This window comes from Odocoileus virginianus, chromosome 21 (assembly GCF_023699985.2).
Source record: "Odocoileus virginianus isolate 20LAN1187 ecotype Illinois chromosome 21, Ovbor_1.2, whole genome shotgun sequence".
NCBI classification, from domain to species: Eukaryota; Metazoa; Chordata; class Mammalia; order Artiodactyla; family Cervidae; genus Odocoileus; species Odocoileus virginianus.
The window spans coordinates 42,085,391-42,106,579 of NC_069694.1; the positions used below are offsets into that span (position 1 = coordinate 42,085,391).

Genomic DNA, 21,189 nt, shown 5'->3' on the forward strand with positions numbered 1-21,189 from the left:
GAGGACACCGAGCAGCTTGATTCTCAGTGCTCTGATTTGGTTCTGAGATTGAAAAGGAGCACGGATCTCAGAAGATGAAGGGAAACTCACTAAAGAGAAGTGATTTTCAGAGCAGAGAGACTGAAGAAATGGAGCTGTTCAGCCATTTAGTACAAGGCTTTAATTGGGTTCCTATTCTTGGGGAGCATGAGAGTAAAGTAGATTGGGGAGTTCAGTGCATTTCCTTCTAGAAATAGAGCCACCCTGCATCTGCATCAAGGCTTTGGAAGCACCGAATTGAACGGAAGGGGACAAACCAAAACCCAGGATTTCCTGTTGGGCCAGGGTTGTTGCAGGCTGTTACAGCACAGCTGAATTCTCCCAAAAGACTAGTAATTAATTGAATTTCTTAATTTAGGGTTTGTGCTGGAACAGAAGGATGCAGTGGCAGGGAGCATGTGAACATCGTCCCTAAGACCCCTGCAAGTACAGGCAAATCCAGTGTGCATTTGTCTAGGGGAGAGAGTCTAAGATTTCATTAGGTTCTCAGAGGAGCGCTGGCCCGCAGAAGCTAAGAACATCAGTTCTAGAGGAGGAATGACTACCTGCACTGTATGTGCAGCTTTTCCTAAGGTGACCAGGGAGCACCTAAAATCTAGATGCAGCATCTTCACAAGCTCATTTCTGTGTTGGGTTAAACCCTTCTATAGCTATAGGTAAGCTTTCTCAAACCAAAGGATCCTTATTTATCAACAGTAGAGGAGTCACTCTTTTAAGTAGACAGTGTTCTGGGGGCTTATAGAGAGCCCAGAGGGTGGTCCCAGCCTGAGGTGGACTCATGATATAAGCAGATGCTCTGCTCCTCCCATCTCTTTCTGATTCGTCTAACCCCTTCCCCACTCCCACCTTTTAGGAAGCCTCAGCATGAACAGAGAAAGGAGCAGGAGCCAAAAAGACCTCACATTAAAAAGCCTCTGAATGCTTTTATGTTATACATGAAAGAAATGAGAGCGAACGTCGTAGCTGAGTGTACTCTAAAGGAAAGTGCAGCTATCAACCAGATTCTAGGCAGAAGGGTAAGTAGTGGGATGGCATGTAAATGTTTATGGTAAGTGGAACTGGTTCATTAAGAGCTGCCCAAATGCACTTACATATCAGGTAGTCGTAGAATCATCTGTATAGTCACCAGTCACTTGGGGAGTAACAGAGAGAGCATGACAACCTTTAGGAGGGATGATATAATGCATTGTATCAACAACTGAGGTTGTATCTGGCACTTAGAACATTTCCTGTAAATGATAACTATTTTCCTATTATCATACTTTAAATGAGTGTATCTTCAGTGTCTTTTATGTGCCAGGCAGTGTAGTAGGCATTACATAATTGCTGCTGAGTAAAATAGATGTAGTCCTCGCCTTCGCAGATCTTGAAGTTTTGTGACAGGATACTGATAGGAAATAATTCCCCATTATATATATATAATTAAAATTGTGATAAATACTGTTAATATGAAGAGCAAGAATCAGAGAATAATGGAGGTTGGTGGGACTAGGGGAATGGCCCCCTGATAAAGTAATTGAGAGATGAGTGGGGGTTAACCCCTGATGAAGGGGGTGAGGTCGACTCTCCCCACACGAAGCAGTGTGTGTGTCTGCAGACGCTGAAGCAAGAAAGCAGGGAGCTACAGCAAGGCCTGTGAGGCCAGCCACGTTTCTGGATAAACCCGGGCAGTCAGCAGTGGCTGCTCCTTCCAAGACGTAAGCAGATCATTCTACCTTAAAGCTTTACATGGAAGAATTAGTGTGGGCCGGAGAAGTCTTAATTCTAGAAGAATTGTTCTCTGATTCTCCAGGTGTACATGGGCCAGGTTTCTCGATTGCCCTCCTTTTCTGTTGATGTTGCTGCTTTCACCCATGCGGAGATATTTTTCTGAGCACCTGTCATGTCCCAGGCACTAGACTTATAACTAGGACAGACACTCTTAGATTTCTTTGTCCAGCCACCAGTCCAGAGACTAGTCAGTCCTTCCTAGTACTTTTCTCAGTGTTGAAATGGGTCTAGTTGGGTATCTGAAGTGTGGCAGAGAAAATTGGAATTTTTCTCATTGAAATTGCATTTTACTGTAATTACATTGAAGTTTTAGAAATGCTTCATCTTAACTTGTTGATGCTCTTCATTATGTGTGGTGACTTCTTAAAATATAACCTTGTGTATTTGGTTTTGCAAACTCAAGAAATTCATGGTTTGCAAATGAGCATTCAGGAGAAGGAAGGTCTTGACAACCTTTGTGGGACTTAAAGGTCATGTTTTAACTGTTGCTGATGATCATTTTCATCATGTTTGTTAAAAACCTCATACATTTCAGCATCCAAGACAGAAAACATTAGGAAATTTCCAGTCCATGTGAGGAAAGCAGATGGCAGACAGCAGGCGTTGTTGGATTATAGATTCCTGTTCGACGGCATAAAAACGCAGCTATTTCCAATCTTCAAGACACCAGGGTTTCAGGGGTAGGATGTGGTGGTAGATTATAGCTCTTTTGGTGCCCTGTGTGCAAAACTCTATCTCCCTGTGGATTCTTAAACACTTAATAACAATAATTACAATGATTTTCAAAGCCAGGTCATACCAGATGAGTGATTATCATCTTTATTTTTTCTTTTTGAATTTTCCCTGACCCTTCAAAAGAAGAAATTAGAGGAAAAGAAGGGTTCTTTTTTCAGCTCGTGTAAAACTCTTTTTTTTTTTTTTTCTTTTCCCCAAGTTAAAGGTCCATGGTCCTCCAGTGGGAATTATTTTCCTGCTCAAGAGAGTTAATGATATGAAATGGATGTATGCTTCCTATTTTTAATGCACATTTCCAACAGTTGCTACTTTCTCAGCTCCCTTAACAATCCCCAGATCAGAGCATGTGTTCTAAAGGATGGTTCTCATTTGGGGTCTCTCTCTGTCTTTGATTTGGACACCTGTTTCTATTTATAGGTCTCTGAGATCTTTGATTAAGATCAGGTTTTCTATCCTTTCATAACTCCCCTCTGGCAGGATAGTTCTTGCTAGTTCTTTAAAGTTCCTAGCTTTAAAATCATGAAGTTTTACACTAGGATAATTAGAATTCTTAATAGTGGAACTGAAATTCATCCTGGAACATTTTATCTTTTGATTTTTACTCACCTTTACTTTATCTCTAACATAGAAATGTTCATTCATATGAATGACTCAGTTTTCTTCTTCATATTATAAGTAATAATAACATAAATATTATTTTAAGGTTTTTCTTTTCAGACCTTCTAGACTATTAAAGGAAGTCCATTTATTGCATATTTATTGTCAGAATTTCTAAATCTTGGAATTAATTGTGTTAAGTTTCTTCAAATGGGTATTTTCCCAACAACTTGATGAATCTTTCAGTAAGCAAAAGAGATGGAAAAACATTTTTAGTCAATATGTGTTTCAGAAATGCCTGTTAAAGATTGTCTTTCTAGCTTGCATCAGACTTTACTTTTGTTTTCAACGTAAAACTTTAATATCATAACTTTACTCAACTGTTTCACTCTGGTAAATGATGTTTCATTTGTGAGTTGAGTTTGTGAATTATAAATCTATAGGAACTAAAAGCAGTTGAAAAGGCAGGTAAACAGTTTAGTTTGTGGTCTGCTTTTTAACTTTGACTTTTGCTTAGTTTTGTTAGCTGGGGTCTTATCAACCTAAGTTTCCTGCTGTAACTGAAAAATTCCTGCTTGTTTAACTGGTTGTTTGGGTAGAAGACCCAACCTCCATATGTATTTTGGGAGATAAGTCTTATTTACAATTCCAGATAAAATATATCTCTATACTGACATATTGCAGTAGTATGAGAGATTATTGATCAAATGAATGAACAAATTTACAAAGTAAGGCTTCTTATCTTTTTTTCCTCTTAGTCTGCTTTTCGTTCCTTTGTGATAATGCTTTGCCTCTTGCCAATCATGTTAGCATCAGACCTATCTAAATTACTAATGATGAGTCTTTTTTTTTTTTTAAAGGTACACTGATCTCTTCCACTGTGCCTGGTGTGGCCTTTTCTCCCCATGAAGGGCTCTAGGTCAGAACCTCAGATTTAGAAAAGCGGCTTCCCTGGTGGGTCAGCTGGTAAAGAATCTGCCTGCAGTGCGGGAGACCTGGGTTCGATCCCTGGGTTGGGAAGATCCCCTGGAGAAGGGAATGGCAACCCACTCCAGTATTCTGGCCTGGAGAATTCCATGGACTGTAGAGTCCATGCGGTTGCCGAGCGCTGGACACGACTGAGTGACTCTTGCTTTCTCTCCCGTCAGTGGGCAGAGGCAGTGTGACTCCCCCTCTCTCTCCGTCAGTGGGCAGAGGCAGTGTGACTCCCCCTCTCTCTCCGTCAGTGGGCAGAGGCAGTGTGACTCCCCCTCTCTCCCATCAGTGGGCAGAGGCAGTGTGACTCCAGCTCACTCTCCCGTCAGTGGGCAGAGGCAGTGTGACTCTCCCTCTTTCCCATTTAGTGGGCAGAGGCAGTGTGACTCTCCCTCTTTCCCATTTAGTGGGCAGAGGCAGTGTGACTCTCCCTCTCTCTCCCGTCAGTGGGCAGAGGCAGTGTGACTCTCGCTCGCTCTCCCGTCAGTGGGCAGGGGCAGTGTGACTCTCCCTCGCTCTCCGTCAGTGGGCAGAGGCAGTGTGACTCTCCCTCTCTGTCCCGTCAGTGGGCAGAGGCAGTGTGACTCTCGCTCGCTCTCCCGTCAGTGGCAGAGGCAGTGTGACTCTCCCTCTCTCCCGTCAGTGGGCAGAGGCAGTGTGACTCTCCCTTTCTTTCCCGTTCAGTGGGCAGAAGCAGTGTGAGTCTCCCTTTCTTTCCTATTTAGTGGGCAGAAGCAGTGAGACTCTTCCTGCCTCACTGTCCACTGCTCCGCAGACATGCCTTCTTAGGCTCAACTTGACTCATTGTGATTACTCTGCTGGGACAAAGATTGTGTCTCAGGTAACTTCTTTCAGGTGTTGTATTTTTTCTGTCACTTCCCCATTTCCCCTCCCTCATTCCTTTTTTTTTTTTTTTTTTTTGTTAAAGAAAAGGTATTACTTGATTTGCCTTTAGGCTCAGGCCAAGTTCCAATGAGTGACACGGTTCTTAACTTTACACTCTGCACTTCTAAAGCAATTAAATCATTGTCCTGTCAACTTAAGAGGCCCTGGCCTCAAGGGGCAGTTTGAAGGAAGTGGAGTCCGTTGCCCTGCCTGTGGGTCGCGCCACCTCTGGACTGGAGACTGGCGGGGAGGACGGGATGAGGCCGCAGGTGCTCCAGTGCTCTCTTTGAGGTGAGGCCCTCCTCCTCTCCATGGCGAGGGCAGCAGGTGCCTGTGCTCTCGCGGGGGCACGTCCCCATTGTGCTGTTGGGGCTGTGTCCTGACCACTGGACCGCGGTCCTCGAGAACAGCCTCTTGGTGCTCTCTGGCCTCTCTCGCTCACTTCTTCCTTTTTCCAGTCCAGTCATAGCTTTCTTTCCATCATTTAAAAAAAACAAGAAGAGAGTAACTAAAATCAATATGCACAGTGACATGAATGAGAAAGAACCACCCAGCCTTTAACAGGAAGCAAAATGGAAGCAGCGCCCCCTAGAACCGGGAGCGCTGGAGAGGAAGCGGGCCTCCCCCAGAGTGCGTGCGGGCACACTTGTGTGCAGGCGTGAGTGGTGTGGCCTCCGCCCCGGCCTCCCACAGCCACTGCTCCTGCGCCATCGCCTCTGGCCAGTGGGGCCCCCAGAGCGCAGCCAGTTCTCTGGGAGTTGCTGACAACAGATCCTGGCATTTGGAAAGTAGGAGGACGTACTGAGAAACTGCTCACTGGGGGCCTGGGGCAAGTTTTATGTAAACACACACAAAGTGCCAATTTTGTTGTTCAGTCACGCAGTCGTGTCCAACTCTGTGTGACCACATGGACTGCAGCACACCAGGCCGCCCTGTCCCTCACCATCTCCCAAAGTTTGCCCAAGTTCATGTCCATTGCATTGGTGATGCCATCCAGCCATCACATCCTCTTCTGCCTCTTCTGACGTCCTCTTCTGCCCGCGATCTTTCTCAGCATCAGGAACTTTTTCAGGGAGTCAGCAGTTAACAACAGATAACCAAAATAGTGGAGCTTCAGCTTCAGCATCTGTTCTTCCAGTGAATATTCAGGGTTTATTTCCCTTAGGATTGACTGCTTTGATCTCCTTGCTGTCCACAGGACTCTCAGGAGTCTTCTCCAGCACCACAGTTCAAAGGCATCAATTCTTTGACATTCTGCCTTCTTTTTTCTTCTTAGAAGAAATGTAGTATCCCTCATAGTCAACAAAAGAGTCTGAAATGCAATTCTTGGGTGCAGTCTCAAAAACAACAGAATGATCCCTGTTTGTTTCCAAGGCAAACCATTCAATATCACAGTAATCCAAGTCTATGCCCCAAACAATAATGCTGAAGACGCTGAATTTGAATGGTTCTATGAAGATCTATAAGACCTTCTAGAAATAACACCCAAAAAAGATATCTTTTTGATTATAGGGGATTGGAATGCAAAAGTAGGAGTTCAAGAGATACCTGGAATAACAGGCAGAATTGCGCTTGGAGTACAGAATGAAGCAGAGCACAGGCTAACAGAGTTTTGCCAAGAGGACACACTAGTCGTAGCAAACAGCTTCTTCCAACACAAGAGAAGACTCTACACATGGACATCACCAGATTGATTATGTTCTTTGCAGCCAGAGATGGAGAAGCTCTATACAGTCAGCAAAAACAAGACCAGAAGCTGACTGTGGCTTAGATCATGAACCTCCTTATTGCCAAATTCAGACTTAAATTGAAGAAAGTAGGGAAAACCACTGGACCATTCAGGTATGACCTAAATCAAATCCCTTATGATTATACAGTGGAAGTGACAAATAGATTCAAGGTATTAAATCTGATAGAGTGCTTGAAGAACAATGGGCAGAGGTTTGTGACATTGTACAGGAGGCAGTGATCAACACCATCCCCAAGATAAACAAATGCAAAAAGGCAAAATGGTTGTCTGAGGAGGCCTTACAAATAGCTGTGAAAAGGAGAGAAACTAAAGGCAAAGGAGGAAAGGGAAGATAAACCCATTTGAATGCAGAGTTCCAAAGAATAGCTAGGAGAGATAAGAAAGCCTTCCTCAGTGATCAATGCAAAGCAATAGAGGAAAACAGTAGAATGGGAAAGACTAGAGATCTCTTCAAGAAAATTAGAGATACCAAGGAAACACTTCATGCAAAGATTGGCACAATAAAGGACAGAAATGGTAGGGACCTAACAGAAGCAGAAGATATTAAGAGGTGGCAAGAATACACAAAAGAACTATACAGAAAAGATCTTCATGACCCAGATAACCACAATGGTGTGATCACCCACCTAGAGCCAGACATCCTGGAATGTGAAGTCAAGTGGGCCTTTAGGAAGCATCACTACGAACAAAGCTAGTGGAGGTGATGGAATTCCAGTTGAACTATTTCAAATCCTAAAAGATGATGCTGTGAAAGTGCTGCACTCAATATGCCAGCAAATTTGGAAAACTCAGCAGTGGCCACAGGACTGGAAAAGGCCAGTTTTCATTTCAATCCCAAAGAAAGGCAATGCCAAAGAATGTTCAAACTACTGCACAATTGCACTCATCTCACACGCTGGCAAAGTAATGCTCAAAATTCTCCAAGCCAGGCTTCAACAGTACATGAGCCATGAACTTCCATGATGTTCAAACTGGATTTAAAAAAGGCAGAGGAACTAGAGATCAAATTGCCAACATCTGCTGGACCATCGAAAAAGCAAGGAGTTCCAGAAAAACATCTGCTTTATTGACTACGCCAAAGCCTTTGACTGTGTGGATCACGATAAACTATGGAAAATTCTTTAAGAGATGGGACTACCAGACCACCTGACCTGCCTCCTGAGAAATCTGTATGCAGGTGAAGAAGCAATAATTAGACCTAGACTTGGAACAATGGACTGGTTCCAAATCAGGAAAGGAGTACAGCACCCTGCTTATTTAACTTATATGCGAAGTACATCATGTGAAATCTCGTCTGGATGAAGCACAAGCTGGAATCAAGATTACTGGAAGAAATATCAATAACTTCAGATACTCAGATGACACCACCCTTATGGCAGAAAGTGAAGAAAAACTAAAAGAGGAGCGTGAAAAAGTTGGCTTAAAACTCAGCATTCAGAAAATTAAGATCATGGCATCTGGTCCCATCACTTCATGGCAAATGGATGGGGAAAACAATGGAAACAGTGAGAGACTTTGTTTTTTGGGGCTCCAAAATCACTACATATGGTGACTGTAGCCATGAAATTAAAAGATGCTCCTTGGAAGAAAAGTTATGACAAACCTAGGCAGCATATTAAAAAGCAGAGACATACTTTGCCAACAAAGATTTGTCTACTCAAAGTTATTGTTTTTCCAGTAGTCATGTTATGGATGTGAGAGTTTGACTGTAAAGAAAGCTGAGCACTGAAGAATTGGTGCTTTTGAACTGTGGTGTTGGAGAAGACTCTTGAGAGTCCCTTGAACTGCAAGGATATCCAACAAGTCAATCCTAAAGGAAATCAGCCCTGAATATTCATTGGAAGGACTGATGCTGAAGCTGAAACTCCAATACTTTGGCCACCTGATGTGAAGAACTGACTCATCTGAAAAGACCCTGATGCTGGGAAAGATTGAAGGCAGGAGAAGGGGATGACAGAGGATGAAATGGTTGGATGGCATCACCGACTTGATGAAGATGAGTTTGAGTAAGCTCCAAGAGTTGGTGATGGACAGGGAAGCCTGGCGTGCTGCAGTCCATGGGGTTGCAAAGTTAGACACAACTGAGCGACTGAACTGCCTTCTTTGTGGTCCGGCTCTCACAATGTACATGACCATTAGGAAGACTATAGCCTTGACTATACGGACCTTTGTTGGCAGAGTAATGTTTCTGCTTTTCAACACACTGTCTACGTTTGTCATCGCTTTCCTGCCAAGAAGCCTTTGTCTTCTGATTTCATGACTGCAGTCACTGTCCACAGTGATTTTTGGAGACCTAGAAGAGGAAACCTGTCACTATTTCCACCTTTTCGGCTTCTTTTTGCTGTGCAGTAATGAGCCTGGATGCCATGATCTTAGTTTTTTAATATTTAGTTTTAAGCTGGCTCTTTGAATTCTTCACCCTCAACCAAGAGGCTCCTTAGTTCCTCTTCGCTTTCTGCGGTTAGGATGACATCATCTCCATATCTGAGGTTGTTGATGTTTCTCCTGCCTGTCTTGACTCCAGCTTGTATCTCATCCAGCCCAGCATTTCTCATGATGTGCTCGGTGTATAGTTTAAATAAACAGGGTAACAGCAGACAGCCCTGCTGTACGCCTTTTTCAACCTTAAACCAGTCAGTTATTCCGTACAAGGTTCAGGCTGCTTAAAATCCAAAACAGGGCCTTGCTATTTTGCTCTGTATGATCTATAAATATCTGTTACCTAAAGGGAAATGGAAAATTTGAAAGGTGTCAAGTGATGCATTCTCCAAATTAGCTCCTACAGTCTGCAAGTGTAGATGTCAGCGTAAATTTAGGCCATGCTCCTTGTTTTCCATCAGAAGAGCAAAACATGAAGCCTGCGTGGTGATTATACAGTGTTATCTGTGTTCTCCCTGTGGACAGTCAGTCTTTATATAAGTGTGAAGCAAGGGTGAAGAGACTGAGACAGACTGACTTTTGATGTCTGGCTTTATAGACAGGATCATATGATGAAGGTTTCAGATTCCTCATATGACAGAGTAGGAGTGTGTGCATGTGAGGTGAGGAGATACCTGTGTGGAAAAGACCTGTGGAAATTCCTCATTAATAAATAGCACTTGGACTCAGTGGCAGAATATGCCACAAACTATGAAAAAGGGGTAAGTTGGGTGTTGAAGCTTACTGGTGAACATTCTCTTTAACTGGCCCTGGAGAAGAGCAAGGCTGGGCAAGAAGCCATTTCATTTTGGATACGTGGACAGGTTTCATGTAATGTGAGAGCAGGACAGGAAAACCAAAGTTTGAGTCTCATTGCAGCCACCAAACTCCGGAAGGATTTCTGCAACACGTGGTCTTCTGCCATTTAAAAATCAAAGTTTACGTTCTTAACATTTTCATTCTTCACTGTCTGAAATGTGAAATATATAATACTATTGCTATTTTGCTTTTACTTGATTCTTCCCCCTCCTTCCTTTTTGTTTTTCAGTGGCATGCCCTCTCTCGTGAAGAGCAGGCTAAATATTACGAATTAGCGCGGAAGGAAAGACAGCTACATATGCAGCTCTATCCAGGCTGGTCTGCAAGAGACAATTATGTAAGCGCCTCCTGCACACTGACAGCTCTCTCTTCTCACTTGTTCTCTCCCTGTGTTGCTCTCATAAGGGAAATGTGTTGTAGAGTGTAACTAATGCTGGCATTGTTTTCTATTTTTGAAAGTTAATGAACTTTATAATAAAGACTTCATGGTTATATTTCATTTTGAAAATTGCACTGTCATAGTTTTTTGGCTATATGCTAATGACATCTTTAAGTAAAATTTTTTAATCAAAAAAATCCTTATCATTAAAATGTTGGTGAAAAGATTGTTTTTAAAGCCCACAACCTCATCATGTAAATGATGAGATTATTATTATTAATAACTAGTTAACTATCTTCCAGTATATTTTCTGTGCATATTTTTTCATTTTTATTTGGATGTGTGTTTGAGGGTGGGTGGGTGTGTATATACATACACTTTTGTACCATGCTGTTTGCTCTTGTATACAATAAGCATTTTTCCGTTATGGCATAGTGTTTCTGTATATAAGTTTTAATAGGTGTACAATATTCATTGAGTGAATGTCACAATTAACCATTTTTTCCCTGCTTTTTAGATATTTGCTATTTTTTTAAATAAGTGGAAATAATCCTGCAATGAACTATGCATAATAACAGGGTTTTTTCCCCTGTATTTAGGACTTATTTTTGTAGGATAGATTCAAAGTAGTGAAATTATTGAGTACAGATTATAAAGGCTTTTGATATATATTGTCAGATTTCTTTCCAAAAGAATTATGTTATTTTACACTTATTACAGTGTATTCATGTGACTGTTTTGCCACAGACTAATTAGAACTAGGTAAAAATCCACTTATTTGTTTCATATTAATATACCCTGATGTCCATTATATATTTTATTTAGATGGAGTAGGTATTATCATAATTTTAAGTTGTATGAATTTTATTGGCAAAAAAACACCTCATTTTTATTTCCAATTATTTTACTACATTATACTTTGAACATCTTGTTCTTGTCTTGATACAGCAAAAACTACTTCTGAGAAAGAATATTGTAAGTGATATCAGTTGTATCGTATTTTATAGAGGGGAATGTTTTTGATCACTTAAGCTCTTAATTTAAAAATCTGAAGATCATTTTCATGTTTCTTGTGAGGCTAGCATTCAAACTGCCAGCTAGGGCAGTCTTCTTATTAGATGTAGTTGTCCTTTTTAAGAATGGTGAAGCCATGAATCAACATGTAAATTAACGTGTGGTCATTGCTGTAGATGAGCCTGTGGGGCCACCAGTATGAGGTCATACATCCCATATAATGAGGCACAGGGAGCTTTGGGAACACATTGTCTGCTGTAACATGTTGGAAGAGAAAGCCCCTACTGGTCAGGATTTGGAGCTTCCTCATTGGATACAAGTATGACATAGGAAGTAAGAGTCCCACTGTTTGTGACTTGGGAGCAACAGCTTCATCGACTCCCTGGATTGCTGTCTTGGTTGTTTCAGTAACTGCCGCATGCCAATTGTCTAGAACTGTCTTAAATACTTTGTGTGTTGTTTTCTAGTCCTTAGGATAATCCTGTGACATAAACAGTATTGTTGCATTTTACAGATGAGGGAAATTGAAGAGTCAAGAGGTTAGGTAACTTGTCTGCGGCTATGTAGAGGCTAAGCTGCAAGGAACACCCAAGTCCCCCCGACTGCACAGTCTATGCCATTTCCCTCCTCCAGACAGACCATCTCAGTCTTCCAGGGCCTCCTTAGGAAGACAGCTTTAGTTGAGTTTTCTCTCAGAACTGGGCTTCTGTTCTCTGGACTGTAATTAGTATTTTCTGGATACAGCCTCTGTGATGCCCTTTCAGTGGCAAGATCAATCCCCCACCTAGAGGGTTTCAGTCCTAAAGTATACTCCTTTAATCCTGTCCTGGGTCTCTTCCAGATCTGGTTGGCCTGTAGGGAAGAATGGTCTTCCTTCTTTGAACCCCCTGGGAGAGCTTTGCTGTGCTGTGAATTTACATAGATTTAGTGTTGCATGTTGAATGTCTTTCTTTTTCTCTTTCTATGTTACTGAAGTATAGTTGATTTACAGTGTTAATTTCTGTTGTACAGCAAAGTGATTCAGTTATGTGTGTCTGTGTATATATACTTTTTTATATTCTTTTCCATTATGGTTTATCACAGGCTACTGAATATAGTTCCCTGTGCTACGCAACAGGACCTGGTTGTTTATCCATCTTCTATAGTTTGCATCTGTCCCAAACACCCAATCCTTTCCTTCCTCAGCCCACCCACCTTGGTAACCAAAGGTCTGTTCTGTATGTCTGTGAGTTTATTTTTGTTTCATAGATATGTTCATTTGTGTTGTATTTTAGATTCTACATACAAGTGATATCATGTCTTTGAATGAAGTTTCTGTTTCTGATCCTTAAAGAGTGAGTTGCCACTTATAAAAAGAGATAAAAGAAACATATGTTCTTTTTCGCTCTCTACCCTTCTCTCCATGTGGAGAGATGGGAAGTAGTTTTTAAGGAAGACCAGTGTAATGTGAATTTACCTTTAAAGATTTTCCTTGGCACAACTTTTAAAGGAAATTGTTTGCACAATTTGATTTTTAGGATCTCTTTGAATGAAAGGAAACCCCAGCTTTGTAACTTAAAATTTTTATAATAATTAAAATAAGCCTGTTAATTACTAAGGCAAAGAGAAGTCAATCAAGTGGTATCAATTTAGCTAAAGATACTACAGAGTATTCCTCGGAGTACAGGAATACAGTCTAAATAAGATACATGTCCTGTATCTTAGCTTTTCATTGTCAGAATGCTATCCTAATGCTCACTGAGATCGTATTAAATATATATCTCAATATTTTTTATATTAAAATGCCCTAAGGCATCACAGATTGTATAGCTTCAATTTGTTTTTATAACTTCCATTTTTTGTAACTGGTTTTCATAAATCAACAGTGAACATATATTCTTAGGTGTAGTGTTATCTTTGTATTGTTGGGGCTTTTAAATGTAGTGCTTAAAACCCCAGTACTATTTATGATTTTCATGAAAAGTTTATTTACTACACATGAAATTGTTTTTGTGTTAATTAACAAATGTATCCAAACTCCTTAAGTCTTTTTGTCTGCCATAAATGTAAGTTCTCTTGAAGCACAGATGTATTCCTATAGTACATGTGATTTCACAAAAGCAACATTAGTCTGACATGTCAGGCCACAGTTGCATTTTCTAAGCACGTGCTAGGCATGTGCTGGGTGGCAGAGATGAGCTGAGATTCAGGCAGTGCTAACAGCCCTGTGGTAAGGGGCCCAGGGACACAGCTCATCATGGCCCCTGTAAGGAGTCAGATTATGGTGGGAAGCTCTCAGAGAAGAGTCCTAAATGACATGAGATGAATCTTAAAAGGGTGAATGGGAGCTTGGAGGAGGAGGAGGTGAGGAAGAAAGCTCCGTGTACATGAAACCACCTTATTGCACCTTCTGAAAACCATAAGTCATTACATTTGAAAGAGGGACAGTAAATGCCTATGAGAAGCATGTTCTTTCTCTATCTGCTCTCCTCTTCCTGGAGTACCTTAATCATCTTAAAGACGACTCCACTATTTTTGGTATGCCATTTCCCAAGGTTACTAATATCTGTTGTTTGCCTTAGTGTTTATGAGGACGGTTTCAGTCAACTTTCCCAAGATCAGGTCATGTGACATGAAAAAAACCTATCTTGAGGTGCATAAAAATACATACTTTTTATATATTTACACAATATACTCAATATAATCTTATGGTTTTATTTTTTGTGAATGTGATTATTACAGCAGGCAGAGAAACTGGATGTGATATGTGTTCTGTTACACTTATTTGAAAAGACCATCCTAATCTAGGTTGGTCATTTACTCTGCATAGAAGTGGAATACATACTGTGTCTATGCCTTATTACAATTATTTTTGAGGGGAAAGTAATTGTGAAGGAAAACAGAAAATCAAACCAGTATAAATAGACCTAAAATGTAAATATGTGATTAAGATGATTTTGAAATGTATTTTAAGTTGCAGGCATATTCATGTTGTTATGTCTTTTAGGGAGCAAGGTCTTTAGCTGGCATAAATTAGTCTTTACAATTAACCTTTTGAGTTTTCTCAGGTTCTGTCTTACCCTTCTACTGCTGTCTCAGTTATGTCATGTCTATGCCACAGGGGCTGAAGATCCTGTTAATATTGTGGATTTTTAATTAGATGGTTAGCAATTAAAGGGGTAGCAGAGTACCTCCTTATGTGGGCTCTCCTTGAATGGGAGGTGGTGTCTGTGGCCACAGCCCTCGTTGTTGTTTAGCTGCTAAGTCGTGTCCACCTCTCTGCTAACTCATGGACTGTAGCTGCCATGTTCCTCTGTCCATGAGATTTCCCAGGCAAGAATACTGGAGTGGGCTGTCATTTCCTTCTCCAGGGGATCGTCCCGACCCAGGGACTGAACCTGTGTCTTCTGCATTGGCATGTGGATTCTTTACCCCTGAACCACCAAGGAAGCCCACCACAGCCCTAGGACATCATTATCCTGTGTGCGTGTGGTCACTGCCAACTCAGTACTTATGACATTAAATGTGAAGCTAAAAAGACAAAGGTCACAGATAAGAATTTTTCTCTTGCTCTCGGTGTCTAGATGGTAAACAAAGAGATAATGAGGCATCTTCTCTCTCGGTTGACTGCCTGCCTGTCCTTTTGTGTCACATTCATCCATGTGTTCATAGTACAGCCCGTGACAGTGTGCCTGTCTTCTTCCAGGGTAAGAAAAAGAAGAGGAAGAGAGAGAAGCTGCAGGAATCCACATCAGGTAGGCCCTGTGTGACTTTCCAGCCCATCCTCCTGCTTCTGAGGAACATTTTTAAAGCAGTCTGCATCTTTCTATACACTGCTTTATTCTTCAGCTATACTGTGATTCCTAAACTCGGCTTTTCTTCCTGAAGTTCTTTTAAACTGTTTGAAAGACCTTTCTTTTAAATGTGACTATGTGAAGGTACATCTCAAAATCTCTCCCCCAAGCCCTGTTACCGGGAATCCTCATCATTAACTGTGATTGTTTTCTTTTTCCTTGGTTTTGTTTTTGCTTTTGTTTATGTCTTCTCTTTGCTTTAACACTTCTGTTCTTCTAGTTGCATAATTCCTCACATTACAGTTTTTATGATGACCCTGTGATATGCCACCTTGTATCCCCTGGAGATCTTTTCTGTGGTTTGGGGTTATTTAAAAATATGAAACGTGATGCTGGGGTTTATCTTTCCTGTCCAGTAATTCAAGGCATCAGTCAGTGAGGTCCTACTTATTTCCCCTTTTCTTTCATTAAAGATAAGGCCTCTACTTGTACTGCACAAATAAAAATGGCTGGTATAAGAACCATGAAAAATAAAGCAAACCAGGTCCACATTATATTGTAGCTACTACGTATTTGGAATGTACAAAAACCTCTTCAATAAAAATTTGTTAAAGACACAATTTTCTGCAGGTACAGGTCCAAGAATGACAGCTGCCTACATCTGAAACATGGTAAGAATAACTCTCTGGTCCTACTGCTGACATTATTGATAAACAGAGGCACTTGCTTGTGAATCTTTTTGCTTATACTGACGCCATTCAGCATTACTCCTTTAAAGAGGACAAACCACCAAAATCAAAGCAGTGCTTTAAAACATCTGATGGTTTTTATACCGGCTATAGACTTGAAATATAGTATGTGTCCCTCTTCTTCCCCTTTGTGCCCCTTTAATCTTTCTCCATTCCCTTTCCCCTAATTCTTGTCAACCATTCCTTACTAACCAGTGGCAGTCTGCCTGCTTAAAAGGCAAGTAATAAAAACCAGCAAAATGGCATCTTACTCTGCAAACCCGGGGCTGTGCTGGAGGAACTCAAGCGCACACTGGCCCAGGACTTGGAAAGTTTTGCTCTGTAGAGACTTTTTCTCAGTTGGGATGATATATATAGGCTTAAAAATAATGTATTTATTTCTAGGGAGAAAGAGGCTTCATTTTGTTCTATTATTTAAATATATGGCTCCAGGACTTATTAACTATATTCTACTATCAAGTTCGTTATTGGTAACCATTGCTAGATCTTGCTTTCATCTTTATAGCTAAATTTATTTCATTCCTGCTTTTTTGTAGTTATTTGATTTTTGACCATGTAACCAGCAGCCCTGGTGGAAACCTGGCTTCATAAACTACCTCATTCTTTGCTAGGCTTTGAATTCATAGTGTGTCTGTGAATTCTCAGTTCTTCTCAGAGGCGCTCCCTTTGATTCTCTTCTCTCTAGGAACCTGCATCCAGTCCCGTCAACTCCATGTTTGGGGTCTGCTCGAGCCTTTCCTCTCACACTCAGCAGTCCACAGCCTCAGCTCAAGTGCTCTAACTTTCCATCTGGGTTACTGTAATAGTCTTTAGATAACTGTCCTGCTTCCAGACTTCATTTCTGCCAGTTCTTCGTGTTGCTCTCAGAGGGATTTGCTGAAACACGAACGAATGGTGTCACTTCCCTACTTAAAAAGGGCCAGTGCTCCCCCGTCTGAAGGACACAGTGCAGACCACATTAGCGTGGCTCCGCGTCTCCCTCTCCTCAAGGCTCCGTGTTCTGCCTCTCCTCACCTCCAACCATGCGGCCTGTGCTCTGTCCAAACAAAACCACTTGCGTCCCCCAGACAGACGGAGGCTGCTGCACACGCTGCCCTGTGCTCTGAGAGCCCGTTTCCTCTGCCTGAGCATGGTGTTTCTCAGAAGAGCATTAGCTTCTGGGTCATTTCATTCTTGACTGGAACCAGATTGACCACTTAAACTTTTAGAACTTAATCCTGGTGCTAAAATTTCAATGGACTTTCCTAGGAAAGCCTGCAGAGATTTTGGTACCAAATTGATATGAATTTTATATCAACTGTTTGCCCGGCTTGAGGTTCTTAATCTTCATTTCCCTCCACTATAAAATGGGAACAGTAAGCCCCACCCGCTTAGGGTTCTTTGCTTATTATCAGTGGCCTCTCTTCGTCCCTCCACCCCACACCAAGACCCAACTCAGCTGTCCTCTCCCCTGTGAGACTTTCTTCATCTTTATTCAGAGTCCCAGAGTTCTTCACAATTTCATCATTGTTGTTTTATGATATCAAAAGTTTTATAAACTAGTAGTTAGTGGCAGGCTTTTCTCCAAGTATAAATAAGATCAGCCTTTCATATAGGTGACCAAACAGGTATCAGAAAAATGTCACAGTTGATGTTCATATTTAATTCAACTTAATAGCTATTACTGAGGACCTCTTCTGAGCTGGCCTTGCAGCTTGGTTATCAGGAGCACAGGCCCAGCCCCCAGGTACTTATGGCATCATAGTTTAGAAATAGTTCTAGTAGTAAACACATATGCTTTTGTACCTTTTTAGTCACATTTTATTTTTTGAAGACTATTGTCCTTTTAATTACTGAACACCTGGGAATGGACAGCAGCCTCTTTAATGCTTGGCTCTAAATGGAAAACCCTCATAAGCGCAACATGCTAAGGACTGATAATGGTCTGATTCACTGTCCTGTTTGCACCACCATCTTCAATGCTGTTTCTATTCAAATATCATGCAAAAATGTGTTTCTATACTTCAGACTTTGATATTTGGTTTTGTGTCCTTTATGATTAACATTATATAGTATTTTAGATTCGAAAATTAGCTAAATGCTTTTTTGTCCTAGAATGTCCCCCAAATATCTCCTTTTTTAAAAATAATGTTACAGTGATCATTGTGCTTCCTTGTCACTTTTGTTTTTTTGTTTGTTTGTTTTTAAGGTCAGGGTGTCCCCTCTGCCCTGCTCCAGAAAAACACAACAAAGCTTACCTTCCCCCCACCCCAAGAAAAAAATTCTTGGCTCTTGTCAGCTGGGCTGCACTTAATCAGTCTTCAGTGTTCCTCTCCCCTCTCGGTGCTGGATCAGTCATGCAGCCTTTGAAGTCCTGTCCTCCACACTATCCTATTTTAGAGAACAGCACTGCCAGTCATTAGATAAGAGTTACTAAGCAGAGAGAAGGTCAGATTTGCATTCATAAAGATGTCAGCAAATTAGGAATGATACTACCCCTACTGCTTCCCCACCCCTTTCTTTGTTTTAAGAATTCAGAAACTTCTATGTGTAGTAGTTGACTTGTTTAGTTACTATGCAGCATTTATTGGGCATTTTATAAATGCCAGTTAGCTCTGTAATACCTAGAAATACAGCATTGAATGAGGCTCCGGAGGTCCCTGCTTACTTACATTGCTGGCAGGGCAATTATTAAAAACAAACAGAAACATCTAAGTGCTGTAACACAAATAAAGCAGAGTGACTGGAGGGTAGGCTTTGGGCTGATGATGATAAAAGGCCTTCTGAGGAGGTGACACTCAGTAATAACCGATTAATTTCCATGGAGGGTATTCTGTGTATTGTTCTAAATGGAAGACCAGGGCAACAGAGCATCCTGCTGTTAGAAAGAGCTTAGACTAGCATGAGGCCACCCAGGCTCTCACATTAGCCCTCTGTGCCATGTGATGATCCGGGGCAGTAGGTTTAAGTCAGGAGCCTCTGGTTCCTCGGCAGAAGGCAGAAGTGAAAGAGGGCTGTTGACTGGCCTCTGAGCGCCCAGCTGCCTCCAGTCCCAGCTTTTCCCGGGTGGCTTTGTGGGTCCGCGAGCTGCCCTGCCTCCCAGCTGTTAGTAAAGGGACTCAACGTCTCTTTTCTGCTTCCTAATCTGTCCTCATCCTAGGTCTGAGTGGAGTGGCTCTGTAGAACTAATAAGGCACCTGTATGATTTGCAAACGACTTTGTGCACGAAGTGCTTGCTCTTCTTCTATCCTATATAGGTCACCTCTCCCCACCCCCAGAACGAGTGACAAAAGCACTGCCTCTAGTTTGAGGCTTCGCTTCCATACTGATGCCATCACGTGGCCTCTTGTGTGCCAGACTTCGGTCCCAGTTGTGCTGGCTACACCTTAGAGAGGAGCCCGAGACAGATGGAGTGTCTGATTAGGCTTGATCCTGCCCACAGTGTGTGTGAGGTCTGTTAGGACTTGCTCTCAGCTCTGAAGGGAAATCCTAAAGTCAGGCTATCCCTGCAGGAAGGCAAAGCTGACAGAACGCAGTGCCCAGACGGGGAAGATGCTGTGACTCCAACGTGAAGAGATTTTTGAGAGGGTTTCTCTCTGTACAGTGAAACTTGCCATTATCTTGTTCTCCTTAAAAGAAATTCCCGTTAAACTAGGTCACTGAGCTTAGACATCTGTGGTGTAGCTCAGATGCTAGGGAGCTCTCTTTACTCTGAACTAGCAAGGGATGGTGGATTATAAGGAAGGGACTCCTCTGTGAACAAAAAACCGTCTGAGAACTCGTTTCTAGTCCTTAAAAGACACGAGTTTCATTTAATGCTTTCACTTTGTTGGTGGGAAATGCCATTGGAGTTGCTTCATACACCCAGCCGTGTCCCCATCTGCCTGTGTGTTTCAACTTCTGTGCATTATATAAGAATAGTCATTCTGGTGAAATCAAGTTGAAACAAAGAAATTAGCATTAACCCAGTCTCAACATCTTATAGCCAACTTTAGGAATAATTAGAATTAGCATCTATAAAAGACATTCCTCCAAATCAGAGGTGATTTCCAAGCTGTGGGACCTTTCAAGAAATCCAAATTCATCCTTAGCTTTTTTTTTTTTTTAACTAACTCTTCACTTGTGAGAATGCTGGGAGCCCAGGGTCCCAGGCCGTGAGACTGCACACATTCTCCCATGAAGGCCAATGTACAAATGCCAGTTTTTCATTCACTTTGTTGTGAACATCCAGTGAGGTCTACTTGTGCAAGTCAAGAACTGCTTTAGGCAGTGGGGTGACTTGCTAAATGAACCCTACCCATTCTCAGCGGAACTCCCAGTTTAAGAGGATACAGACATATAAATTACAAAATAATATGTTTTATAGTAGAGAGGAAGCACATACAGCACACTGTGTTAAAAAGAACAAGAAGTATTAATACACAAATCAAAACAAGATTAAGGAAGGCTTCCTGGAAAAGTAAGTCACACTTGAGCTGTCTAGTCATGGAAGAATTCTTGGGTTTGAAAGAACAATGATCAAGCTGTGAGTTTCCAGTATTCTAGTACATGTTAGATTTGAAATATGTAACATCTCAAGGTTGTCAGAAGTCAAAGATTAAATCATCGAATACTTCCCTTTCTTCCTGACTTAAGATTCATGAGGAATTGAAGCAGTGAAGAATTAAGAATTTTTGAAAAGGTGAAGAAGATTATTATTCTGAGTTTACTAACTTAAAAACATTACTGATTGGTTTACTAATATTTTAGCAAAATATATATAAAGCCCACTATCTTAAAATTATATAGATTGAAATTATGATATTTCAGTGTATTTCCTTTGATCATATAACAGCAAAGGGCTAGTTTAAAAACAAGCTACCTTTTAAAAAGAAAAAACCTCGAGTTAAGCACACCAGGAGATACAGACAGGCACTCATATACAAACACACTACACTATGATTTTAGCCTTAGAATAATCTTTACCTTGTACATTTTTTCTAAACTGAGAATTTAAAATATTTTTTCCTAAATGAAAACTTTAGCCTTTATTTTCCTGGGCCAACAGGTGTGTGGGAGAAGTAATCTCTAGTATAGTAGACAGCAGAATAGTTAATTGTGCAGTGCTTGGGTTTACATCTTTTAAAAAATTTTTTCTAGCTTTCCATTTGATTGGACTGGAGTCCTCCTCAGAACTGACTGAAGGTCTTCCAGGAGACTTGCCTGAAGCCTGAGACTTGGCTGTGTCCTCCTAAGAGTCAGGGAGAGGTCTAAATATTTTCAGGAGTGTCCTTGAGAAAAAGTTACTTCATACAGTTTTTGAAGCTC

The 21,189-nt window shown here is 41.3% G+C and overlaps 1 protein-coding gene across 8 annotated transcripts in view; it reads left to right on the forward strand.

Moving 5' to 3' along the window:
- Positions 1-21,189, forward strand: part of LEF1 (lymphoid enhancer binding factor 1) — a 119,957-nt gene that overhangs the window by 90,642 nt on the left and 8,126 nt on the right. For 5 of the 8 annotated variants that reach the window (XM_020901951.2, XM_070452231.1, XM_070452232.1 and 2 more), the window contains 3 exons: positions 893-1,055; positions 10,218-10,325; positions 15,067-15,115. In XM_020901951.2, coding sequence (XP_020757610.1) covers positions 893-1,055; positions 10,218-10,325; positions 15,067-15,115 — 320 coding nt within the window. Of the gene's footprint in view, positions 1-892; positions 1,056-10,217; positions 10,326-15,066; positions 15,116-15,784; positions 15,826-21,189 lie in introns of all 8 variants that reach the window. The other 3 variants (XM_020901952.2, XM_070452234.1, XM_070452237.1) reach the window with 1 other exon arrangement.